Genomic DNA, 22876 nt, shown 5'->3' on the forward strand with positions numbered 1-22876 from the left:
GTATCCCTCAGCACATCTGTATCTGTCATATTTATGCCTCCCAGCACACCAATATCTCCTGTATCTGTGTACAATCAGAACAACCCTAATCACTACAGTTTAGAAATGCTACTGGTAAATAAGTAAACTGGTTTATTATTGTTACATCAACTGAGATACCGTGAAAAACGTTGTTTTGCATGCCATCCATACAGATATCACTACAACACTGCAGTGAGGTAGTACGAGGGAAAATGATGGAGTGCAGAATGAAGTGTTACATTTACAGAGAAAGTGCAGTGTAGGTAGACAATAAGGTGCAAGGCCATAATGAGGTCAATTGTGAGATCAAGATTCCATCTTATTGTACGAAGGCACCTTGGAATAGTCTTATAACAGCAGGATAGAAGCTGTCCTTGAGCCTGGTGGTGGTACGTGCTTTCAGGCTTTTGTATCTTCTGCCTGATGGGAGGGGAAAGAAGAGAGAATGATCAGGGTGGGTGGGGTTTTTGACTACGTTGGCTGCTTTACCAAGGAAGCAAGAAGTGTAGACGGAGTCCGCGGAGGGGAGGCTGGTTTCCGTGATGTGTTGAGCTGTGTCCACAACTCTCTGCAGTTTCTTGCGGTGATGGGCAGTGCAGTTGCCATACCAAGCCGTGATACATCTGGAAAGGTGAGGGTCAAGGGGGGCATACCAAACTTCCTTAGCCTCCTGAGGCGCTGGTGAGCTTTCTTGGCTGTGGCATCTACGTGGTTGGACCAGGACAGGCTATTGGTGACGTTCACTCCAAGGAACTTGAAGTTTTCAACCCTCTCGACCTCAGCACCGTGCGCACCACCCCCCTTCCTGAAGTCAATGACGAACTCTATGACCAGTTTGATCACTTTGCACTAAAATGGACTGTTATTTTTGTTCTAATTGTGTACTTTCTTGTAAAAATTGTGTATAATTTGAGTTTAGTTTATGCTTTTCTTGGGAACACTGCTTATACATTATGTGCCTGTGATGCTGCTGCAAGTTTTTCATTGCACCTGTGCATACATGTGCTTGTGCATATGGCAATAAACTTGACTTTGAAGTGAACCTCCAGCACCTGTATTAATCTCATGCTTTTTTGAGTTCACTTTGAGATGTACTAGCTCCCCACCTCTTGCTTCCGATGGCATGTGTAGCAGTGGAGTTAGTTACCATTACAGTAGGTGAAAATTACAGATCTAATTGTTTCAGTGGAGTTTCCTCTTGGAATCTGCCCATGGTATCCCTCCAACCTAAAGTCTTGGATGTGGCATGTTGTTTAGTGACCATCAAGCAGAGACATTTCTTGGCATGAACAAAATTAGTATGCTGATTCTTCAAGAGCTTCTCCAGTTTTCATTCAGGGTTGTGAAGGTTACTTGGATGCCATGAGCATGGCCTGGAGCTTGAGTTCCCAAGATCACTCATTATCAGGTGGCAGGCAGACTTAAACAAATGGATTGTGCACCATAAATTGGAGGTCTCAACATTGTTTTTCAGGTATTGCTGGCCTGCAGAGAATGGTGTAGTGGATATGCTGCAGACTAGAACGCCCTGGTGCCAAATGGAAGAACCAGCTATCTGCCTCAGAAATGGACCCAAGAGTTGCTTCACTTCATCTTCTCTTTGACTTGCTCGTTCAGTATAGATGCGGGTGGGGTGGGGGGGGGGGGTTCCTGCTTGTCTTGTGCACCATAATCAGGTACTAAAGACTACAATTTGGGGTAGCAAAGGGGCACACTTGATAGAGCTGCTACCTCACAGCTCCAGTGACCCGGGTTCAATCCTCACGGCAAGTGCTGTGTGTGTGGAGATTGCACATCCTCCTTCTGATCCTGTAGGTTTCCCTCTGGGTGATACAACAATGTGTAGATTGGTAGGTTAAATGTTGTAGGTTAAAAGGGCCACAATAAATTGTCCCTAGAGTGTAGATGAGTGATAGAATCTGGAGGACGTTGATGGAAATGTAGAGGATAAAATGGGATTAGTGTTGGGTTTGTCTAAATGGGTGCTTGATGGTCATACATAACAGAGAGGGAGGCTTTTCATTCTGTCATGGTTGTGCTGCTCAGGCAGTAACTGCCCAGCCTCATTTCACCTTCCAGTACCTGGTCAATAGGTCAAAGCTCTTCAAATACACACCCAAGTACTAATTAAATGTGACAAGGGTTTCTGTCTCTCCCACCCTTTCAGGCCCTACCACCTCTGGATGGAAAAAAAACTATTTCCTCGTCTCCCCTCCAACCCTTCCATCAATTACATTAAATCTATAGTCCTGTTCTGTAACCCCCCCCCCCCCCCATTATTTTAAACATTTGATTTCCATCTCCCGTCAGACTCCTCTGTTCTGAAGGAAACAACCTCAGCCTATGCAATCTTCCCTCATAACTGCAAGTTCCCAGTCCCCTTGGCAAAATCCTCGTAAATCTTCTCTGGATCCCCTCCAGTGCAATCACAAATCCAGGTAAGTTGATCATGTGTATGCATGAAAAGAACTGCATCCTCCTCCTCCTCCTTGCCCCTCTGGTTAAGTACACCTCCCTTAGTGGAGATCCAGGAAACACACCATCAGGTCAGTTCCAGGTTTTAACAAATCTATGCTGAGTTAACAGATGCCAGCAGGATGATGCCAACTGGCTGGAGATCAACATGAATGTTTGTACTCCAGGTCTTTTAGCTCAGAGACCTACCAACGGAGCCACAGCCTGCACTGCAGGAAAACTTCATTTAGAACATCTTATACAGAATTACCTAGCTCTTTAGAACACCAACGCATACACAGACCCTTCAGCCCCTTTTTCCAAGAGCAATTAGGATGGATAACAAATGCTGACCTCACTAGGGACACCCCTAATCTGTAAACAAATAAAAGAAGGTCTATACTAGTATTTATATCCTCCTGTTTCCCTTTCCAATCCCCTGTCATTCCTTTCTCCCTAGTACTGCCTACATTAGGACAGCTGCAATGCTTCAAATGTACACCATGGAACAAAAGTGAGAAGTATTCAATAACATCTCTCCAATCAAGTATTGTTCTTGAATCTGGCATGTTGTTTTAAATCCTCATCTAAGTGAATACCTTGTCTTTTCTGATCCTGAACTCCATCATACTGAAACTCCTCTGTGTTGGGGGGATATGCAAATTAAATATATTAGTTCCTCAGATTACCAGTGAGACAATTTGGCAAGAGGTTACCCTGGAGCTGATGGGATCCCACCCGGAATGTGGTTTTCCTGCCACACACTGCCTAGCCAGGTAACCCCATTCTGGGACTGATCTCCTCGGAAGAGTGAGTGCGCCATCTGGTGACCTAACTAAGAGTGATTTGGACACGTCAATGCCACAAGGACAAACTTTGATCCTTCTGTTTGGTGGATCTGGGTGGGCATTGGGGGTTAAGGCTACAGCTGGGAGCAGAGGGTTTCCATTTGAGTTTGTCCGAATTCAGGCATGGAAACACCTTGAAATTCACTTGGAGGGCAAGTTTCAGGCTTCAAACACACCAGTGAAAAGCAGTGGCAAACAGGACTAAGGAAACTGAGGTAGGAAAGACTTTTTTTTAAATGTTTCTTAGAATCACAAAATCAGCATGAAAGGAGGCCATTCAACCCATAAAGCCCACGCCAGCTCCTAGTGGAGCAATCCTATCAGCACCATTCCCTTGCTCTTTATTCACAGCCCTGCACATTATTCACTCTCAAGTACCAACCCAATTCTCTTTAGTGACCTTGGGTATCCCTTGTTCCGGCTTTCCTCCCACCCTCCCTATATCATCTACAAAAATCTCCTCAAAATGAAGAAGTCCATCCCTCCATGCAGCAAGACCAAAGCAACATTTAGGCATAGGCTGATAACTGGATTGTATTATTCAGACAGTACAAGTGCTAGGCAACGATCATCTCCAATAAGAAAGTCCAACCACTCAAACTCATTCCAACCACTGAATCTCATGCACCTCCTGTCGAGGAGGATTGGGGGAATTGCCATTGACCAGAAATTCAACTGGGCCAGGCACTTATGTACCATGGCTACGAGAGCTGTTAGAGACTGAATATCCTGTGATGCTATATTGGCGTCGGAAGCGTGACGACACTTGCGAGCTGCCCCCAGAACACCCTACGCAGAAGATGCATTTCACTGTGTGTTTCAATGTACATGTGACTAAAGATATATTATTATTTAATAATATATCATAGAATCATAGAACAGTACAGCACGATACAGGCCCTTCGGCCCACAATGTTGTGCTGAGCTTTAAACCTCGCCTAAGACTATCTAACCTCTTCCTCCCACATAACCCTCTATTCTAAATTCCTCCATATGCTTATCTAGCAATCTCTTAAATATTATCTTATTATTAAATGATACACCTCCTGGCATCGCAAGGCCTTTCTATCTTCTACAAGGTGAAACTCAACAGTGCAAAGAAATACATGCCACTTGCTTGATTGAGTGCAGCTGTATTCTTGTTAAATCTTACTGACATTTTGTGCTTTGCATTCTTACGGCTGTAAGATGAAAATCCTACTGAAAACCACACCGCGATGTAGCACATTTCAAGATGTACATTTCAGGTACGTGTGCGCGACTCAGGGAGCATATGTGATAATATCGGGCACCCAGTGTGTGGGCTGGTGAGGGACGGGAGAGCAGCAATGCAGCAGAGCCTACTGAACTGGGTTCAGAATGTTATCGTAACCTTCACCCCGCAATACTAACATGGTGTCTGACCATCACTCCACCTCCCCTCCACCCCACCCTCCCACAGCTCCCCCGGCAGAAGGTCAGACTCCACAGCCATTCACTGCCCCTAGCTGCAGGGCTTCTTCCAGTGACTGCAGTCCACAGGTAGGCCATTTCAGGGTGAGGAAGGAGGGGTTGGAGGTGGGCAGAGAGGGAAAGGGTGATGTTGGAAAGAGAGAAATGAGAGGGTGGGAGAGATAGAGAAGTGGTGGAGAGAGGATTGGGGGGGGACAAAGTGAGGTGTGGGGGGGGAGAAACGTGGAAGAGAAAGGTTGGGAAGATGAGGGTGAGGGGAGTGCGGAAGAGAGACAGAAAAAGAGAGGGGTGGTATGTGATGAAAGGTAGAATAAGACTGGGAAACTCCTTCCTGACTAGCAGACACGACGGGCTAACTGGCCTCCTGTGTCATGAATTTTCTGTCATTCAATGATTAGTGGTTACAAATCCTTTCAACTTTCCCCTTCCTTCCATTGGAGCAGATCCAACAATTGACAAAAGTAGCAATCTAGACCTTGCAACTCACAGATCTCCCAACACATGTTCTCCCAGAACCCTAGTGAACACAAACCCAGCACCTCCTATTCCACTAGACCAAGGAGCCCTGGGTGAGCTTGGGTAAAACAAACATCTTGCATCAACCCAGGAACTTCCTTCAACCTGCCATGGAGCACCTGGACAGCCTGGAACTGGATAAGACTTAATCATGGCCCATGACCTGATGCAAAACAGCACCTTAAAACTTTACCCGGTGGTGAACGGAATCTCTGATCAAACCACAGGGCACATAATAACATCCATCTCTGACACAAGCTTCAGATTGGTGCCCTGGAGTTACATTTGCTCTCTGACAGGGCATTGGACCTGGCATTAACTGTGATGACAGTTTCTGCTCCTAAAGTCATACAAAGTAAGAACTGATAACAAATTTCTTAAGAGTTTGACAACTGCTCTATATTAGCTGGGCTCAATATATTTTTGACAGGTACAGCTCCAACAACACACAAGCTCAACACCATTCAGGACACATCACCTCACTTTAATAGCACCCCATCCAAACATTTGCTGTCTTTGTCACCAGCATACCAAGGCTGCAGTATGTGCCATCTACAAAATGCACTCCAGTTACCCTGGCAGGCTAATTCAACAAGTCTCCCAAACCTGTGACCTCTACTGCCAAGGAAGACCACAGCTTCAGGTGAATGGGAACCCTGCCTGTAGGTTTCCCTCCACCCCACACACAATCCTGACATGGAATTATAAGTTTTTGTTCTTTATTATTTTTGGGAATCCTGGCAATAAATGGTGACTTTGCTGGTAAAGCTCACATCCTGAAGAATGAGTATAAACCTAGATTTCTTAATCATATTGCAATCATGTTGAAAAAACTTTTGACTTCCAGAACTGGTCAAATTTTACAAGTTTTTGTGACAAAACTCAATTTTCAATGATATGAATGATTTAAACCCTTCATATGAAGCAGTACATCATATGAGCATAATATTTGTTTAATTACACTAAACAAACAAAATACTAAAAACAACAAATCAGCATTTTTGAAAGTTTTACTAAATAGCTCAAAGAACTTAACAGGGGGAATGCATCAAATTCAACGATTCCTTTTTTTTAAGAACAGCCAGCAACTTGTAAGATTACTACAGGGACAACAATTACAAAAAAGGAACATGAAAACCAAAGATTATGATTAGTCTGTATTTCTTAAAACACATGAACTATAAATTGTTACTGGGTGATTGCGCAAAGTGGGTGATAACAAATGGGAATTTCACTTCATACCCTATACCAAGGAACCTGACGGAGAGGAAAATTAGGTCAGGGAGAACAAGATCCCAATTCATCAAGTGTCATTTTGCACCAGACAAATTTATATTCCCAGAAATTAATCTTGTGATGGTAACAGAATATGCGAGTGACTCAGAACTGGAGGGAATTGGGTTCATTCATCACTTTGGAGTGTAAAGCCTACGATGCAGTTGACTAAACGATTTGTTTTAAATGTTGCATTGTACAATTCAATAAAGATAAGTTTCTGCTTCATCATATTTGTCAAAAACATCAAAAAACAAAATAACAATATGCAGTTACTGTTATTATGTAACAACCATCTTACACAGGAAGGTCTCACAAACAACAAATGTGACGGATGATCTGGTTAATCTGTGGATGGTGGGGTGGGCTCAAATTCCCAGTCTTAACTGAATAAAAGGAGTGACGACACTGGGAGAACTTTGCTTTAACTTGACAAGGTGTGTCAATAATATTTTTCTACTTGTAATTGTGTTCTCCTTTAAAGTCAAGTTAAGAGCCTGGACAAGGACCAGATACAGGCGATCCTCACATTGGGGGCAGGGTGGTGGGCTGCATTCCTAGAAAACAGGCTGTATCGCGATTTTCCATAACGCAAAGGCATGTTATCCAAAAACTCATCAAAAAGCAAAAGTTCAAAGAAAATTCTTGTTTTGTTATTCACTTTTCCCCCCACATAAATTCCATGAGAGCGAATTTAATTCTGTGTCTCAAATTTTTGGGTACACATTTGTGAATTCTGTAAGGGCAAATTTCCGTTAGCCAAATGGCCGTAACATGGGGGTCATCTGTACAAATCATTTGAAAAGTTAATAAATCTTCCTAAGAGTAATATTAAAATTTGTGTTGACATTAATTATGAATATAACTGAAACAACCTCTGATCAACTTGGTTCTGTCTCATTACACTGCATCCATGGCCAGCAATAGACAGCGTTAATACTTTAGCCAATACTAGGTCTCACTCAGTCCACACCGTTCACTCAGAACATGTATTGTACCATCATTTCTAATTGCAAGCTCCATAAATTATACTGGTGTAGACAGGTAATTCATATATTTTTGGAAAATGCCCTTATGTTTCTTTAATTGTTTTCACTGCTAAAGACCCTTATTTTGGTACAGCCCATGTTATTCATTGTATGTCTAGAGCTGGGCAGTCTGGGATGTGAATTTCAGTGGGGATTCTTCTGACCTGCTGCTACAATTGTAATATTTTTGCTGCATCACTGGGAGTCTGCAGATAGTCTGGCAGCGTCTGCATGAAAATTCAACTCTGAAGGATTGGCAAACTGCTCATCAGTAGCAGGATCATTGAATGGCATTTCATTCAAGGCTACTGAACCTGGACGATTTACCATTCCATAGAACCTAGACATTTTCCCATGCCTTGAAGGGAAGTTGGAATCAACTAAGATGCCCCTGCTGACAAATGACTCATGTCTGAAGCCCATGACCCAGCTGGAACACATTTCTCAGAAACTCATTCATGTGCTATGTAGTGGCAGCTTTCAGAATTCAGTTCCACAGAAGTGAATGGAACCAATTTCAGAAATGGAGTAGAATGTGCAATTCCTACTATATAACACAATTTTTACTGGCACCAAACACTGATTGCTTACCATCAATTTTTATTCCAATCTGTTAACAAAACTTGGCAACAGTGCTAATTTCCTTCAAATAGTGTCTAAATTTCTCAGAACAGGCACCAGTGTACAAAATACATAACAATGTTTTACACAAATGGGTGAGACATTGACTCTCCTTTCATTATTGAACAAACTGGCAATACCTGCATCCTGGGACAAATGGCCTGAAGAACAGCCAGAGCGGCTCAGGCCTGTAATGAAGCCCCACAGATATCGTCAAAACTTGCTTCGGAAAAGCAAAAAGAAACAAAAAGCATTAAAACTTATTTACACCCCTCAAATAACAACTATGAACGAAGAAGTAGCTCAGAGCTTTAAAATAGCACAATGCTAGTTTTCAGAAGTGTTGCTTGGTGGTTATATAAATTTTTACTTAATTTTCTTTTTACAAGTGCTTTCACTTCTAAACAATCTTGTCCCTTATTTTGGTGCACTGAATCTGTTGAACTGAGAATCATTCATTCTTTTTCAGGTTTAGATATAAAAACTGCAATAATTTTTCTGGAACTTTTTTTCAACTCTGATTATTTCTTTTCTAATCGCCTCCTTGTAAAAATAACTGAAATGCTGGAGGACAAGAGATGGTTCCTCAAAGGACCATTTCTTTTAGGATCATCTCAGGGGTAATCTCTTTCCTGGCTTGATCATGCAGTGTAGCCAGCTTCCTGCTATCGTCCATGTGGTTGGAACCACTCTCTGCAAGCTCCTGTGGGGCAGGGTTTACATCAGCTGCAGAGGTAGAAAGGACACATGAAAGTTCAAAACTGTAGGGGACAAGGAGAGAACAATCAAAGCTGCAAAATGGTGAATGAGAGAGAAGAGAAAGATGATGAGTTAGACAGATTGATAAAAAAAATCAGAAGAGCAGAAAAAATCCAGAGGACAGGAATTCACAAAAAAAGCACCAGAGAAAGAAGAATGCCAGAAGAGGAAGAGAGATGGGGAAAGAGAAAATAAAACATTCACAGCGGAACGGAAGAACACAGTAAAGCAGAAGCAAGAGAAAATTAACTGAAGAATATAAAGAAAAAGGATCTCAAAGGATTCTGCAGTGAGATACAATGGCAGAGAAAATAAACAATGATTTGTAAGGGAAATCAATAAGCAAAAGAAGAGGAAAGTTAATAGGCAGGTTTATCAGGCAATTAGGGAGACAAACAGTATTTTGGCCTGGATTGCAAGTGGATTTGAGAACAAGAGTAGATGGATCTTGGTCCACATGTATACAGCCCTAGTGGGGCCACATCTTGAATATTAGATACAGGTCTGGTCTCTCTACCCAAGGAAGAATATACTTGCGATGGAGAGAGTGCGGCAAAGGTTCACCAGATTGATTCCATTGATTGATGGTAGGTTTGTCATGATGGGACATTAAGCAGGCTATGCCTGTACACTCTTGAGTTTAGAAGAAAGTGAAGTGATCAAATTGAAGCATACAAAATTGACAGGGTAGGTGCAGAGTTGAGGCTTCCTCTGAGTGGGGTTTCCAGAACCAGAGGTCAGTCTCCAAATAAGGTATTGGCCACTCATAACAGAAATAAGAAAAAATTTCTTCACCCAGAGGGTGGTGAATCTTTGGAATTCACAAGAGGGCAGTGGAAAATTCAGTTAATTGATGCATTCAAGACAGGTATCAATGGATATTCAGATATTAAGGAAATCAAGAGACATAGGGTTAATTCAGAAAAGTGGTGCTGAGATATTATAGATCAGTCGTACTCTTATGGAATGGAGAAGTAAGCACAAGGGGCCAAATGGCCTACTCCTGCTTCTATTTCCTATGTTTATGAAAAGCAAGAAAAAGGGAGGCACCAGAAAAAAAAGATGGAATTATGAAAGAAGCAGAAAACCCAAAGAAGAGTCAGAAAGAGTGAAAGAAAAATAATGCAGTGGCCTGGACTAAAATTGCAGAGAATGTGAATTCACCCTGCCATGGCTGATTGATAATTTTAAGTGTGTTGTGGAAATAAAAAGGTGGCAAAAGTAAACCCAACCATGAAGTAGTTGGATTGTCATTAAAAACAGACAACTAAGGATGGGCAAAAAATGCTTTTCAGGACTGATGAGGGCCTTATCATTATTCATTATTTTCAGTGTCCCACCCTACTCCCTACACCTCCCCTCCACTGCCTCCCTCATATTTGGGAATGCAGTAACAATGATAAAGCAAGAACAAGCCCTTCATAAGAAAGAAACAGCCAAATACAGATAGGGGAATCTATCAAAGAGAAATGTTCAGATATGGCAAAAAATGCAAGAGCAGCAGAGTGCTGGGATAATCAAGGCCAAAGTACCACTTTGTGGAATATGGTGGGTGTTCACTTGCTCAAGCTGACCAACTGTATTTTTGCTTCATGCAAGCTCCTGGTTTCTGAGGATGTGCCTGCTGTTGAGCAACACGGTACGGAGTGCCACACACTGCTTACATTTGGTACCCTGAGAAAAATAAAGCAGTGCTAAGAACTGAAGCACTGGACCTGAGGAAGTAAAATGAAGCTGACAAATTTATCAGATATTCAGGGGGAGTGTCCAAGAAACAGAACGGTATATGAGAGAGACAATCAACTGGAAACTTAACACTTGCATTTAGCTGTAATTTCTACAACTTTATTCTGCATCTCCATTATACAGTATGAAGTACTGTACCTGACTTTCCTTTAATATTTTGCTTCTTTTTAACTGCGTTTCTTTGGGCATTCTTCCCGATGTGAGCACCATTTGTTATTTCAGTGACCTTTGCAGCCTTTAACTCAAGTTCATCTGTGATAAACAGAAGCACGCTGTTAGTGAAGGACAGTTTCCACATACAGTCCGGAGCTCAAAAACTTCTGCCTGTTGTCCTGGATCTTTACTGACTTAGAGATATATCCAAAAACTATGCAATAAAATTGGAGTTAGAAATGTTGTATGTTGAGCTATAGAATTAAGCAGTAAATTAGTAGGATAAAGATTGAGCTAGATATTACAAATGGGATTAAAAACAACTAACTGTATTTCTTGCAAGAGAATGGGCTGAAAAATAATCATAACCAGTCAGGGTGAGCCAATCAAAAAAGGGGTAGATCTATTGAATCATAAAGCCGATTCATGCTCCGCAAATTTCTTTATGGCCAAATCCACTTCTATCACAATCCATTATTGCATGAATAAGGGAGTGGAGGAACGACTTCCAGCTGCCTATCCACTTTCTACTCCTAGAAATTGCATTCTGTAGCACTAATTTTTAACTGCCGCACAACGTAAAATTGATTTTATCCACGATAGACTGTGTTAGTGATAATTTTTGGTTGAATTTGCAAAACTGCTCCAGGCACATCTGTGTGGGATCCATGTTAGAGTGCCTGATGTTTACTCGCAATGACGCACGCACTTAATGGTCACTCATTGCACACTGCATGTTCCTGCTCTATTGACAAAAATGACAGCAAAGCTCCACACAACAACTATCATGAAGCAGTCTCCGTAGAATGACATAGACATTGTGCCAGGTTCTGGTTTTTCTTGCTATTTTAAGAGACGCTCTTCTGACAAAAGGAGACTGGGCAGCTTCAGAACTGACTGTAGACTGCTCGGACACCTTCCATAGTCCACAGAGAGTACCACAACTAACAGAGCATTATTTCCAGCATTTAGCCGCTGAGCTATTCATCCATTGGTGCCTCAGTGGTGATGCTGCTGGTAGCACACAATCAGAGGAGGCTTTGAGACAGGTGAGGCAGACCTCTTCGGAAGGGTCAGATCTGGCACAGGAGACAGACATGCCCATCCGCAAAGAGCCTAGGGAGTCTACAGAGATACCAGATCTCACCTGGACCTTTTTGATGTCAATCGTTTTCAAAATCTGTCATCAATGACATTACATGCAAGAGACTGTAGAGGTAAGTAAGAGGAAGGCCTTTGTGGGACATGAATACGAGGATAAGCATTATAAAACTGAAGCCCTATCAGACCAGGAGCTAACATGGACTAACAAGCATCAGAGTGAGCAGGATTTGATGAGATAAAGGATCTGGAGGCTGATCAAGAGTGAAAGTTAGGTGTGAAGGTAACAGAGCTAGCAGGTAGACTGAGGCACTGTGGAGATAGATGGCTACTTTACAGGATTCCACTTGCTGAATCATAGGAACATGTAGAGAAACCTGAGCTCAGAAATATTTGGATTCTGCAACCCAATACAAAATGGGAGACTGGAGCTACGTGATCAACATTAAAACCAAAAGAACATCTTAAAGGGATTAAGCCCATAACTTGACTTATGACAGACCTGAGATGCATGCTGCTCATAGAAATACAAATCTAGTTTCTCTCTGATGACTAATTTATCTGTAACTGAGCATGTTCAAATAATCATTTTGGCTCCAATTTGTAACAAAATGTACCTTCTTTTGGTTCATTGGCGTTTCTGGAGTCCAGTGTCATCTTGTTATTCTTGATTCTCTTTTCTGTAATTGTTGCATCTCTGTCTTGCACTCTCTGACTCCTGCATTTCTCAGCATGTTTCGTCATTATGTTCTGATAAAGCAATAGAGTTTTGCTTAAATCATATAGATAACTTTTTCATTTCCACTGTCATTCCATTTAGCAGTTTAAATAAAGAATGAAATAAACAACAGGGAAATGAATAAATAGTCATTATAAGTACAAAACTAGGCGATTCAGACATTGACACAACAGAATATTTATTACAAACATTATCAGTCAATGAACTGGAGATAGGGCAGAGCGCATGCCTCACAGAAAATTATCTATTACACATAGTAGTTGAATGTTTTGGGTTTTGTTTTTGTTTCCGTTCAAGCATGTATCTTTTTTTTAAATCGGTGTTCTGCAAAAGTCCCTTCCTAAACTCACCATATTAACATTAAAGTTTCCCACCATCTATCTAGTTCACCGCTGTCACTTACTGACTAGTGCATCCCACAAACTAAAAGGATTGGTTAGTAATATATGCACATTTTGAAAGCCATGTGTGACATTCTTAAAGCAAAATGAATGAAAACATAAATTCAGCAAGACTGATATTTATCCTTCAATCTTTTCAATTAGCTTTTGGGAGTGGTTTTACAGTTTTTAATTGGTGAAAACTGAACAATTTGAAGAGCAGAGGAGATAAACCACAGTAACTTCTCCTCGTAAAGCAGATAATCTCCTCAGCAAAATGCAATGTGACGGACAGTTACATATAAATTATGTACACAAAATCAATTTCAATTACTCAGCAGTGTGGTCACTGAACATTTTTTTTTATTTATTCATGTTTCAGGATCTGAGCACCACTGGCAAGGCCAGCATTTATTGTCCATCCCTAAGTGCACAAGAGAAGATGGTGGTGGGCTCCATTCTTGAACCACTGCAATCCTTCTGGTGAAGATGTTCCTACTTGACTTAGACCCAGCAACGATGAAGAAATATTTCCAAGTTAGGATGTGTGCAAGTTGGAGAGGAATCTGCAAGTGGTGGTGTCGCCACGTGCCTGCTGCCCTTGTCCTACTTAGGTGATAGAAGTTACAGATTTGGGTGGTGCTGGTGGAATCGCTGAGGGATAACTGCAGTGCGTCTTGTAGATACTGCACACTACCATAGCTGTCTGCCGGTGGTGAAGGAGATAAATGTTTAGGGTGTTTAAATGAGGTGCTAATCAAGCGTGCTGCTTTGTTCTATTTGGTACCAAGTTATCTTGAAAGTTGTTGGAGCTGCACTCAGTCATAGAATCAGGCCCTTCAGTCCATCGACTCCATGCTGACCAACAACCAACCATTTTACACTAATCCTACACTAATCCCAAAATTTTCATTCTCCTTATATTCCTTTTAACTATCTCCATATTCTACCACTCATCTACATACTAGGGGCAATTTACAGTGGACAAATAACCTACCAACCTGCAAGTCTTTGGGATGTGTCACAGGGAGAATGTGCAAACTCCACAGAAACTGCACCTGAGGTCAGGATTGAACCAGTGTCATTGGTGCTATGAGGCAGCAGCTCCTCTAGCTGCACTACTGTATTGCCTTAGAAAGCAAAGCACTCATTTCAGGGTAAGGAAGAATATTGTATCAAGCTCCAATTTGTGTTTGGGGTGTTAGGAAGTGATTCACTCACAGGATACACAGCCCTGGCCTGCTTTTGTAACTTTGGTATTCATGTGGCTGGTCTAGTTGAGTTTCTGGTCAATGGTGACCACCAGTATGTTGATGGTGGGGGGACTTGAAGGTAATGAAACTTAATATCAACAGTAGACAGTGATGATTCATTCTTGTTGAAGATGGTCATCGTCTGAACCTTGTGTGATGCAAATGTTATCTGGCCTAGGCATAGAATATAAAGCAGAGAGGTCATGCTAAAACTGTGCAAATGGTTAGGCTCCCACCAAGAGTAAAATCAATAGTCCTTGACACCATATTACATGATGTAATAGGCACTATGAAGGTACAGAGAAAATTTACAAGGATTTGCACAAGAATAGAGACTTTGAGGTAGGACATTGCATAGCTGAGATTCTTTTCATTTGAAACAGGGAAGGGCAGAACAGAGATATAATTGAATTTATAAAACTTTTAGTTAGGAGTCTAGAGAATGGACAGGAATGACTTTTTTCCCTTGGCAAAGTGGTCAATTACCAGAAATCATACATTCACTTTACTTTTTTAGTATTCTGTTTTGCTGTGGTGTCTAATATTCAATATCTGAATGGGACTCTCCTTTCTACCCTTGCCTGTCTTTTGAAACAAATACTTATTCTACTTTTTCCCTCCAAGCACTCCCTCCCATTTTCTAATTTAAAGTCAATATTCATCCTTTCTACTAGGACCCTTTCTGTTCCAAAACTGGAGACAGTGGCCATGAAATGGAAGCCCTCTTTCCAACACCACTGCTTCAGACAAATATTCACCTCCCTAATCTTCATTCAAATATTCATCTCCCTATGCCAGATTCCATACAGCTCAATAACAATCAAGATCAGCCTCCTTGATTTAGGTACCAACTGCTGGTTCTCTCAAAATAGGATCTTTTTTCCCCCCACTTTTTATTGCTGGTCCCAATGTGAACCAAAATGATAGTATCCCCTCTGTCTCCTCCTCCCCCGGCCCCACCTCTCCAATATCCTCCAATTTGGCTTAAAATGTCTCTCACCCTGCTAACAGGCAGGCAACATACCATTTGGCACTCTCAATCCTGCTTCCTCTAATTACTAAATCCCCAACAATTACCTCATTGTGCTTCATCTCCACCTCCCCGCTTTGACCAACCTCTTGCTCAAAGCAGCATCAGGCAGTATTCTCTAGTCCTTTTGACTGTCTTTATTGTTTTCCTCGTAAGTATTATAATATCTGTTGAATACAGACAGTTCCTGTGCATCCTCATACTCCCACTCCCTTGGATTTTTCATGTTCTGTTCTGTCAAACCAGACACAGCCCACACTCTATCCACAATTGGTCACACTAGACACATTCTAATCCTATATCTCTCCACAAGGTATGGTCATGGTTTGGAGCAAATACTCCTCCATCTCCCTTAAGTCTCACAGTGTCTCCTACACTCCAGCTCAACCTCTCTTAAGGCAGAGCTTTTCAAGGCAGAACCATGTACTGCAGACGTGTTTGCCAGGACAGTCTTCCTATCTATAAACTTCCACATCCTTCAGACCAGATGTGTAACCTGCTCCTCTATATCTTACCTACTTCTTAATCTGCTGAAAAAGTTATCTAAATTCTACATAAAATTTAAAATATCTACCACTTCAAGACTTGACTAAATATATAGGTACCGGAGACAAGAAACAGCAGTTCCTTCTCAAAGTTCCCAGCCTGACCAAATTCTCAACTTAATGCCATTACATGACTGGTTAAGGTAACCCTATTTTCAAGTGAGCACAGGATAGAGATAATTTTAGCTTAATTCATGGGTTCCATTTATCTGCAGAAGGGAATTTCTTTTGATCATCCATTATGTTTAATCAAGGAAAGGTTTAGGTGCTCAGGACCACGTGCTCTACTAATTTAAAGTTAACAGCCACAGAAGACATCAATATTCATTTTATTGTGGGATATTATAAAATGTTGTGGAATGGAAATTATAATTAGCAGTTTGATGCCCAGAAGCCACTCTTAGTGGTCAAGGAACACCGCCTCTCAGTGAATGCTGTACATCCTGTTCAAATGTTGCTCCTTTTTTTTAGGGGTTAGGAGCTCAAGCCTGCATTGCAGACTGCCTGCTGAGACAGATATTTAGGCTATCTGACAGATATCTACATTGAAAAAGGAAAAATATAAGCAGGTACCTTGCGAGTAAAGCTCTTGCAACACCAGGAGCAAACATGCACCTCTGGGATGAAACTGGGATCATGATGCTTCTTGAAATGCAAATCCAGGAGTTGCTTCTGTCTGAAGCTTTTATCGCATTGGGTGCAGCTGAATGGTTTCTCCCCAGTGTGGATACGCCTATGCATTATCATGTGACGTTTCTGTGCATAAAATAAGACCAGCATTAGCAATCAGCCACTTTTAAATCAGATTGGCTTTTAGGAATTAAAGAAATAAAACTGAATTTTTGAAATGTGGAACTGAAACAAAGATTATTTAGCAGGTCAAATAATAATGGAAGGATAAAAGGTGGGTTACTGTATCAGGAGGTGATTCTGTATTAGCCCAGGAAATACTCAATTTCAAAGCAATTCACTACATGCAGAGAGCACTGCAAACTGCTTCTGAGGTAGTGATAACTTTCCTTCAGATAGATAGGACCATTTGCCTTGTTTTTTTATATTTGTTCACGGTAAGGTGTCACTTATATTGTAGCATCTTATTGTGAACAAATATTTGTACATTCCTATTTGTTCTTGAAACAAATAGCTTGTTATTTCAGCAGGCAGCTAAGAGTCAACCATACTGCTATTGATCTGGAGACATAGCAGAGACATAGTATGCTCCCTTAAAGCATACCAGTGAAGCTGATTGCTTTTTTATGGTAATCCAGTAGATCTGTGGTAACATTTCTGTTACTAGGTTTTTGATTCCAGGTTTAGTTAATTAGTTTAGTTTAAGTCCCCCAGTTTCCAGGGTGGCATTTGAATTTTTGCCTCTGGATTACTGAGCTTGTGAGTCTACATTGTACAACCAGTCCAACTGTTTATGTCGCCAAACCCCATCACCCAGATGTGAAATTACTACAACTGAATGATCTGATGACACAATTGATGGTAGCCTCTTTCAGAAAGAAGTCTGAGATTTCTTCTTTGGCAAAACTTCCAATATCACAAATTGATGGCACAGGCCCTTCTCTGCATGGCTAACAGCAGCCAAGTATAAAGGAACGTACAGAAATTGGATTGAAATCTTGAAGATATCTTATTCATTGCAGCAATATGTGTACATCTGGCGTAAACTGTACTCCTGTCCTATATTCTGTAATCTGGAAGGTAAAGAGAAGATAGAAAGAAAGTAAATCAGGAAGAAATATGTAAAAACATATTTTAAGAACTTTATGTATAAAAAGAGTGACAAAAACAAATATAGCTCTCTTAAAGGAAAAAGCAAAAGAAATTATAATAAGGAAATGGTTGTGGCATTAAAAACATTTTGTAGCTATCTTTATTATAGAAGACACAATAAAAACAGTAGAAGTAGTGGAGAGCCAAGAGTTTGATGATAGTGATGGATTTAAAGTAATTAACATCACTAAAGGAAAAGCACTTGAAAAATCAAGTTTACTAAAGGCTGACTTATCCCCTGGACCTGCCAATCTGCATCCTGAGATTCAAAAAAAGGACGGCTGCAGAAAAAGTGAAAGCATTCTAAATGACAATCAATACAGGCACACCTCAAGGATGTGTGCTTAGCCTACTGCTCTACTCTCTCTACACTCATGACTGTGTGGCTAGGCACAGTTCAAACGCCATCTATAAATTTGCCGATGACACCACTGTTGTTGGCAGAATCTCAAATGGCGACCAGGAGGCATACAGGAATGAGGTAGATCTGCTGGTTGTGTGGTGTCGCAACAACAACCTCACACTCAACGTCAGGAATTGATTGTGGACTTCAGGAAGGGGAAGTCGGGAGAACACACACCAGTCCCCATTAAGGGGTCAGTGGTGGAAAGGGTGAGCAGTTTCAGGTTCCTGGGCATCAACATCTCAGAGGATCTATCCTGGGCCCAACACATTGACGCAATCATGATGAAGGGGCGCCAGTGGCTCTACTTCATTAGGAGTTTGGGGAGATTTGGTATGTCACCAAAGACTCTTGCAAATTTCTATAGATGTATGGTGGAGCGCATTCTCATTGGTTGCATCACCGCCTGGTAGGGAGGCTCCAATGTGCAGAATCGCAAGAGGCTGCAGAGGGTTGTAGACTCAGCCAGCTCCATCACGGGCACAACCCTCCCCACCATCGAGGACATCTTCAAGAGGCAGTGCCTCAAGAAGGCAGCATCCATCATTAAGGACCCTCACCATCCGGGACATGCCCTCTTCTCATTACTACCATCGGGGAGGAGGTACAGGAGCCTGAAGACCCACACTCAATGATTCAGGAACAGCTTCTTCTACTCTGCCATCAGATTTCTGAACAGTCCATGGACCCATGAACTCTACCACATCATTTGTCCTTTGCACTATTTATTAATTTTAATGTCTTGCAACTGTACCGCTGTCACAAAACAACAAACTTCACGACATATGTCAGAGATAATTAAACCTGATTCTGATGATCTTTCAAAATTCCCTACATTTTGAAACAATCCAATAGACTGGAAAGTAGAAAATGGAGTACTCTATTCAAGCACAGGGAAAACAGGTAACTATAAGCCAGTTGGACATGTTAACAGCAAACTTTGAAAATCATAGAATTTGACAATTTATGAGAAGGAAACAGCAAATGACAAACAAGAAAAACTGCAGATGTTGGAAATCTGAAATAAAAACAGCAAATGCTGGAAATACCCAGCAGAACAGGCAGAATCTGTGGAAAGAGGAACAGAATTAATGTGAGGTCCAAAGCTCTTCGTCAGAAGGAGACAATGTCCGACAAATTAATAGAGTTTTCGGAGGAGGTACCTAGCAGGATAATTAAAAGATGCAGTAAATCTGGATTTTCAAAAGGCATTTGAATGTGTCTTACTAAAGCCTGTTACACACCCAGTGGTCTCAAAACATTGGTGGTAACAAATCAGAATGGATAGCAGATTGAATCAAAGACAGAGAACAAAGTAGGAATGAATAGGCATTTTGAGGTTGACAGATTGGTTCCAGGAGTGGGATATGCATCAATACTAGATCTTCTGCTATTCAAGATTTATATTAATGACTGAAATGAAAAGGACAGAGTATAAAGTATCCAAGTTTGCTACTGACAAAGCTGGGATGGAAACTCAGGAAAACACGAATCTGCTGGAATATAGACAGGAGGGTGACAGATTATATTGGAAAATATAATGTATTCACTCTGGTAGGAAAGATGGAAAAGCAGAATGAATAGACATGAGAAACTCCTAAGAATGGATGTACCGCAGGATTGTGGCGTGCTAGTTCATGAAACACAGAAAGTAGATATGTGGGCATAGCAAGCAATTGGGAAGGCAAATGGTAAGCTGGCCAAGGGGGTTGGAGTACAAAAGTCTTGAAGCAGTCACATACAGTTTGGGTGAAACACACCTGGGGTATTCATAGAGAATCACAGAGTTATACAGCATGGAAACAGGCCCTTTGGCCCAATTCATCTGTGCTGACCAAGGTGCCTACCTGAGCTAGTCCCATTTGCATGCGGTTAGCCCACATCCTTCTAAGCCGTTCCTAACCATGTACTGTCTAAATGTGTTTTAAATATTGTAATTGTATCTGCTTCCACCACTTCCTCTGGCAGCTCGTTCCATATACCCACCACCCTATATGTGAAAAACTTGCCCTTCAGGTTGCCTTTAAATCTTTCCCCTCTCACCTTAAAGCCATGCTGTCTAGTTTTAGACTCCCTTCCCCTGGGGAAAAGACCGTGACCATTCACCTTATCTATGCCCCTCATGATTTTACAAACCTCTATAAGGTCACCCTTCAGCTTCCTGTACTCCAGGGAAAACAGCCCCAATATACAGTATCCAGTCTCTCCTTATAACTCAAGCCCTCCAGTCCCAGCAACATCCTTTTGAATCTTTTCTGCACCCTTTCTAGCTTAAAGTCATAAAATCGAAGAGCATGGAAACAGGCCCTTCGGCCCAACTCGTCCATGCCGACCAAGTTGCCTAGCTGAGCTGGTCCCATTTGCCTACATTGGGCCCATGTCCTTCCAAACCTATCCTTGGACCTAAAGGAAATATTTGCCTTGGATTAACCTTGAGGTCCTGTCAAGACTGATTGAGTAAGATTGACCTATATTTACTGAAGTTTAAAAGGTGATCTCCTTGATCGTGCAAGATTCTGAAGAGGGATTGACAGGCTATTTCCTCAGACTGGAGAATCTATAAGAGATGGAGACTGGGATAGCCTCAGAATAAAGGACTGGGCTTTTAGGAGGGAGACGAGGAGGCACTTCTCAGAGGGTTGTAAATCTTTGGAATTTTTCATCCCAAAGCGCTGTTGATGTTCAGTCATTAAGTTTACCCAAGGCTGAGACTGATAGATTTTTGAGCATTAATTTAATTGAATAATAGGGGTATTGGTGGGAAGCTGGACACAGCACAGGATCAGCTGTGATCTTACAAGCGGTGGCGAAGGCTCCAGGGGGTAAATGACTTGTATTTCTCATGTTGTCATGTACCTGAATAGTCGTGAGCTGTATACCTGTTTACATGCATAATCACACTGGTCACACTTAAAGCGCTTCTCATTCCGGTGGGTCTTTTGATGCTGAATAAGTGTGTAGCGTTCATGGAAAGTAGCCTCACAGTAACGGCACTTCACGCCAGAGCTTGTATAGGAATGCTGCTTTCGTAAATGGACGCCTATAGATTAAAAATACCAGTGTCATTATTTCTGAGTATGTTGAGAAACATTCTGTAAAAATAAAGTATTTATCATTGTTAATAACTTAAAAAGGATATCAGGGTAGATTTTAATTCTGTACAATAATGGATATGGATGTTAGTCACAGCCTGTTCTACATCTCTCCCCATTTATTCACAGTAAGGGATGTAAGGCAGATTCATTATCCCTATTCTAAACTACTGCACTGAGTGAAAATGAAAATAAAGCACATTTTTTAAATCAATGGCAGTTTATTGCGATTGCAGCGTTTATTTAACTTTTTGAAGTATTACGTATGTGGTATTCAATTTTCTTGTCAATGAAAAGTGCTAAATGCAAAGTGACATTCATAAGATTGCAGGCAAGAAATACAGGAATAGCAAAAAGCATTCTTTACTTGTGATAGACTGTACACTGCATGATATTTTGCGGTACCCTTTGCAAATCTATTTAGAGCAATGTACAATTACTCATCAATCAGTGACAAAAGGCACTGGATAAATACCACCTATCTTTGAAATAGCAAGAACAGAAAAAAGCAATCCCTAGTCTTGAGGAAAGAATCAGTAATTAAAACAGATCACACAGTCTTCACTGTCATAAGCAGCATAACTTAATAAGCATCATTTATAATTGATTTGAGATGCGGTAATAGAAATTCTTCAGTTAAACTTCATCCACATGCAGCTGGAATTACGATAAGCTTAATTAGTTCTGGTTTGAATACATGCTTAGCGCAATGTGATCACAACATTTTTGCCTGTGTAGAGAATCTGAATCAGAGTAAGGTTTATCATCACTTACATGTCATGAAATTTGTTGTTTTGTGGCAGCAGTACAGTGCAAGACAAAAATTAATACAAGTTACAAAAATAAATAAATAGTGCCAAAGAGGAATAACGAGGTAGTGTTCATGGACCGTTCAGAAATCTGATGGCGGAGGGGAAGAAGCTGTTTTATCATTGGCAAACAAAACAAACATTAAGGCAATTTTGCAATGTCTTGTCTGGGAAGGTTGAATTTGCCAGTTCATTCTGCCACTGGGGTCTACAGAGTCAGCAGCTAAGCCCAGTCTTGCCGGGAATCTCCAGCTTTATGCTGGTAAGTAATGTCTCTCGGATCAGTGCACCCTGATTCCTTCCCGATCATCGCGGGGGACTTCAACCAGGCCAGCGTGAAGAAGTCCCTGACCAACTATCACCAACACATCACCTGCAGAACCAGAGGAGCCAACACACTTGATCACTATTACACCACCATCAAGAACGCCTACCATGCCATTCTGCGCCCACACTTTGGCAAGTCTGATCACCCGGCTGTACTTCTACTCTCAACATATAGGCAGAGACTGAGGACCACGGTTCCAGTGGTGAGGACTGTGAAGGTATGGTCAAGAGAGGCGGAGGACCATTTACAGGACTGTTTTGAATCGGTGGACTGGACCATATTCAGGAATTCATCTTTGGATCTGAATGAATACGCCACAGCCATCACTGATTTCAAGACCTGTGTGGACAAGTGTGTGCCTTCAAGAACATACCAAGTTTTCCCAAACCAGAAGCCCTGGATGAACCAAGAGATTTGTAATCAACTGAGGGATAGATCTGTGGCATTCAAAACCGATGATCCAAAAGTCCAGGTACAACCTGCAGAAGGCCATCATGAGAGTGAAAAGGCAGTTCCGAGTGAAGCTACATACACAACCGGA

At 41.4% G+C, this 22876-nt stretch overlaps 1 protein-coding gene across 1 annotated transcript in view; it reads right to left on the reverse strand.

Moving 5' to 3' along the window:
• Nucleotides 1–8801: 8801 nt before the first annotated feature.
• Nucleotides 8802–22876, reverse strand: part of LOC127579025 (transcriptional repressor CTCF-like) — a 30758-nt gene continuing 16683 nt past the window's right edge. Inside the window, exons 6-10 of the mRNA XM_052031660.1 lie at nucleotides 20986–21146; nucleotides 16495–16677; nucleotides 12592–12724; nucleotides 10859–10972; nucleotides 8802–8941 (exon numbers count right to left, since the gene is read on the reverse strand). Coding sequence (XP_051887620.1) covers nucleotides 8802–8941; nucleotides 10859–10972; nucleotides 12592–12724; nucleotides 16495–16677; nucleotides 20986–21146 — 731 coding nt within the window. The remainder of the gene's footprint in view (nucleotides 8942–10858; nucleotides 10973–12591; nucleotides 12725–16494; nucleotides 16678–20985; nucleotides 21147–22876) is intronic.

The sequence above is a fragment of the Pristis pectinata genome, chromosome 16 (genome assembly GCF_009764475.1).
Source record: "Pristis pectinata isolate sPriPec2 chromosome 16, sPriPec2.1.pri, whole genome shotgun sequence".
Classification (NCBI taxonomy): domain Eukaryota; kingdom Metazoa; phylum Chordata; class Chondrichthyes; order Rhinopristiformes; family Pristidae; genus Pristis; species Pristis pectinata.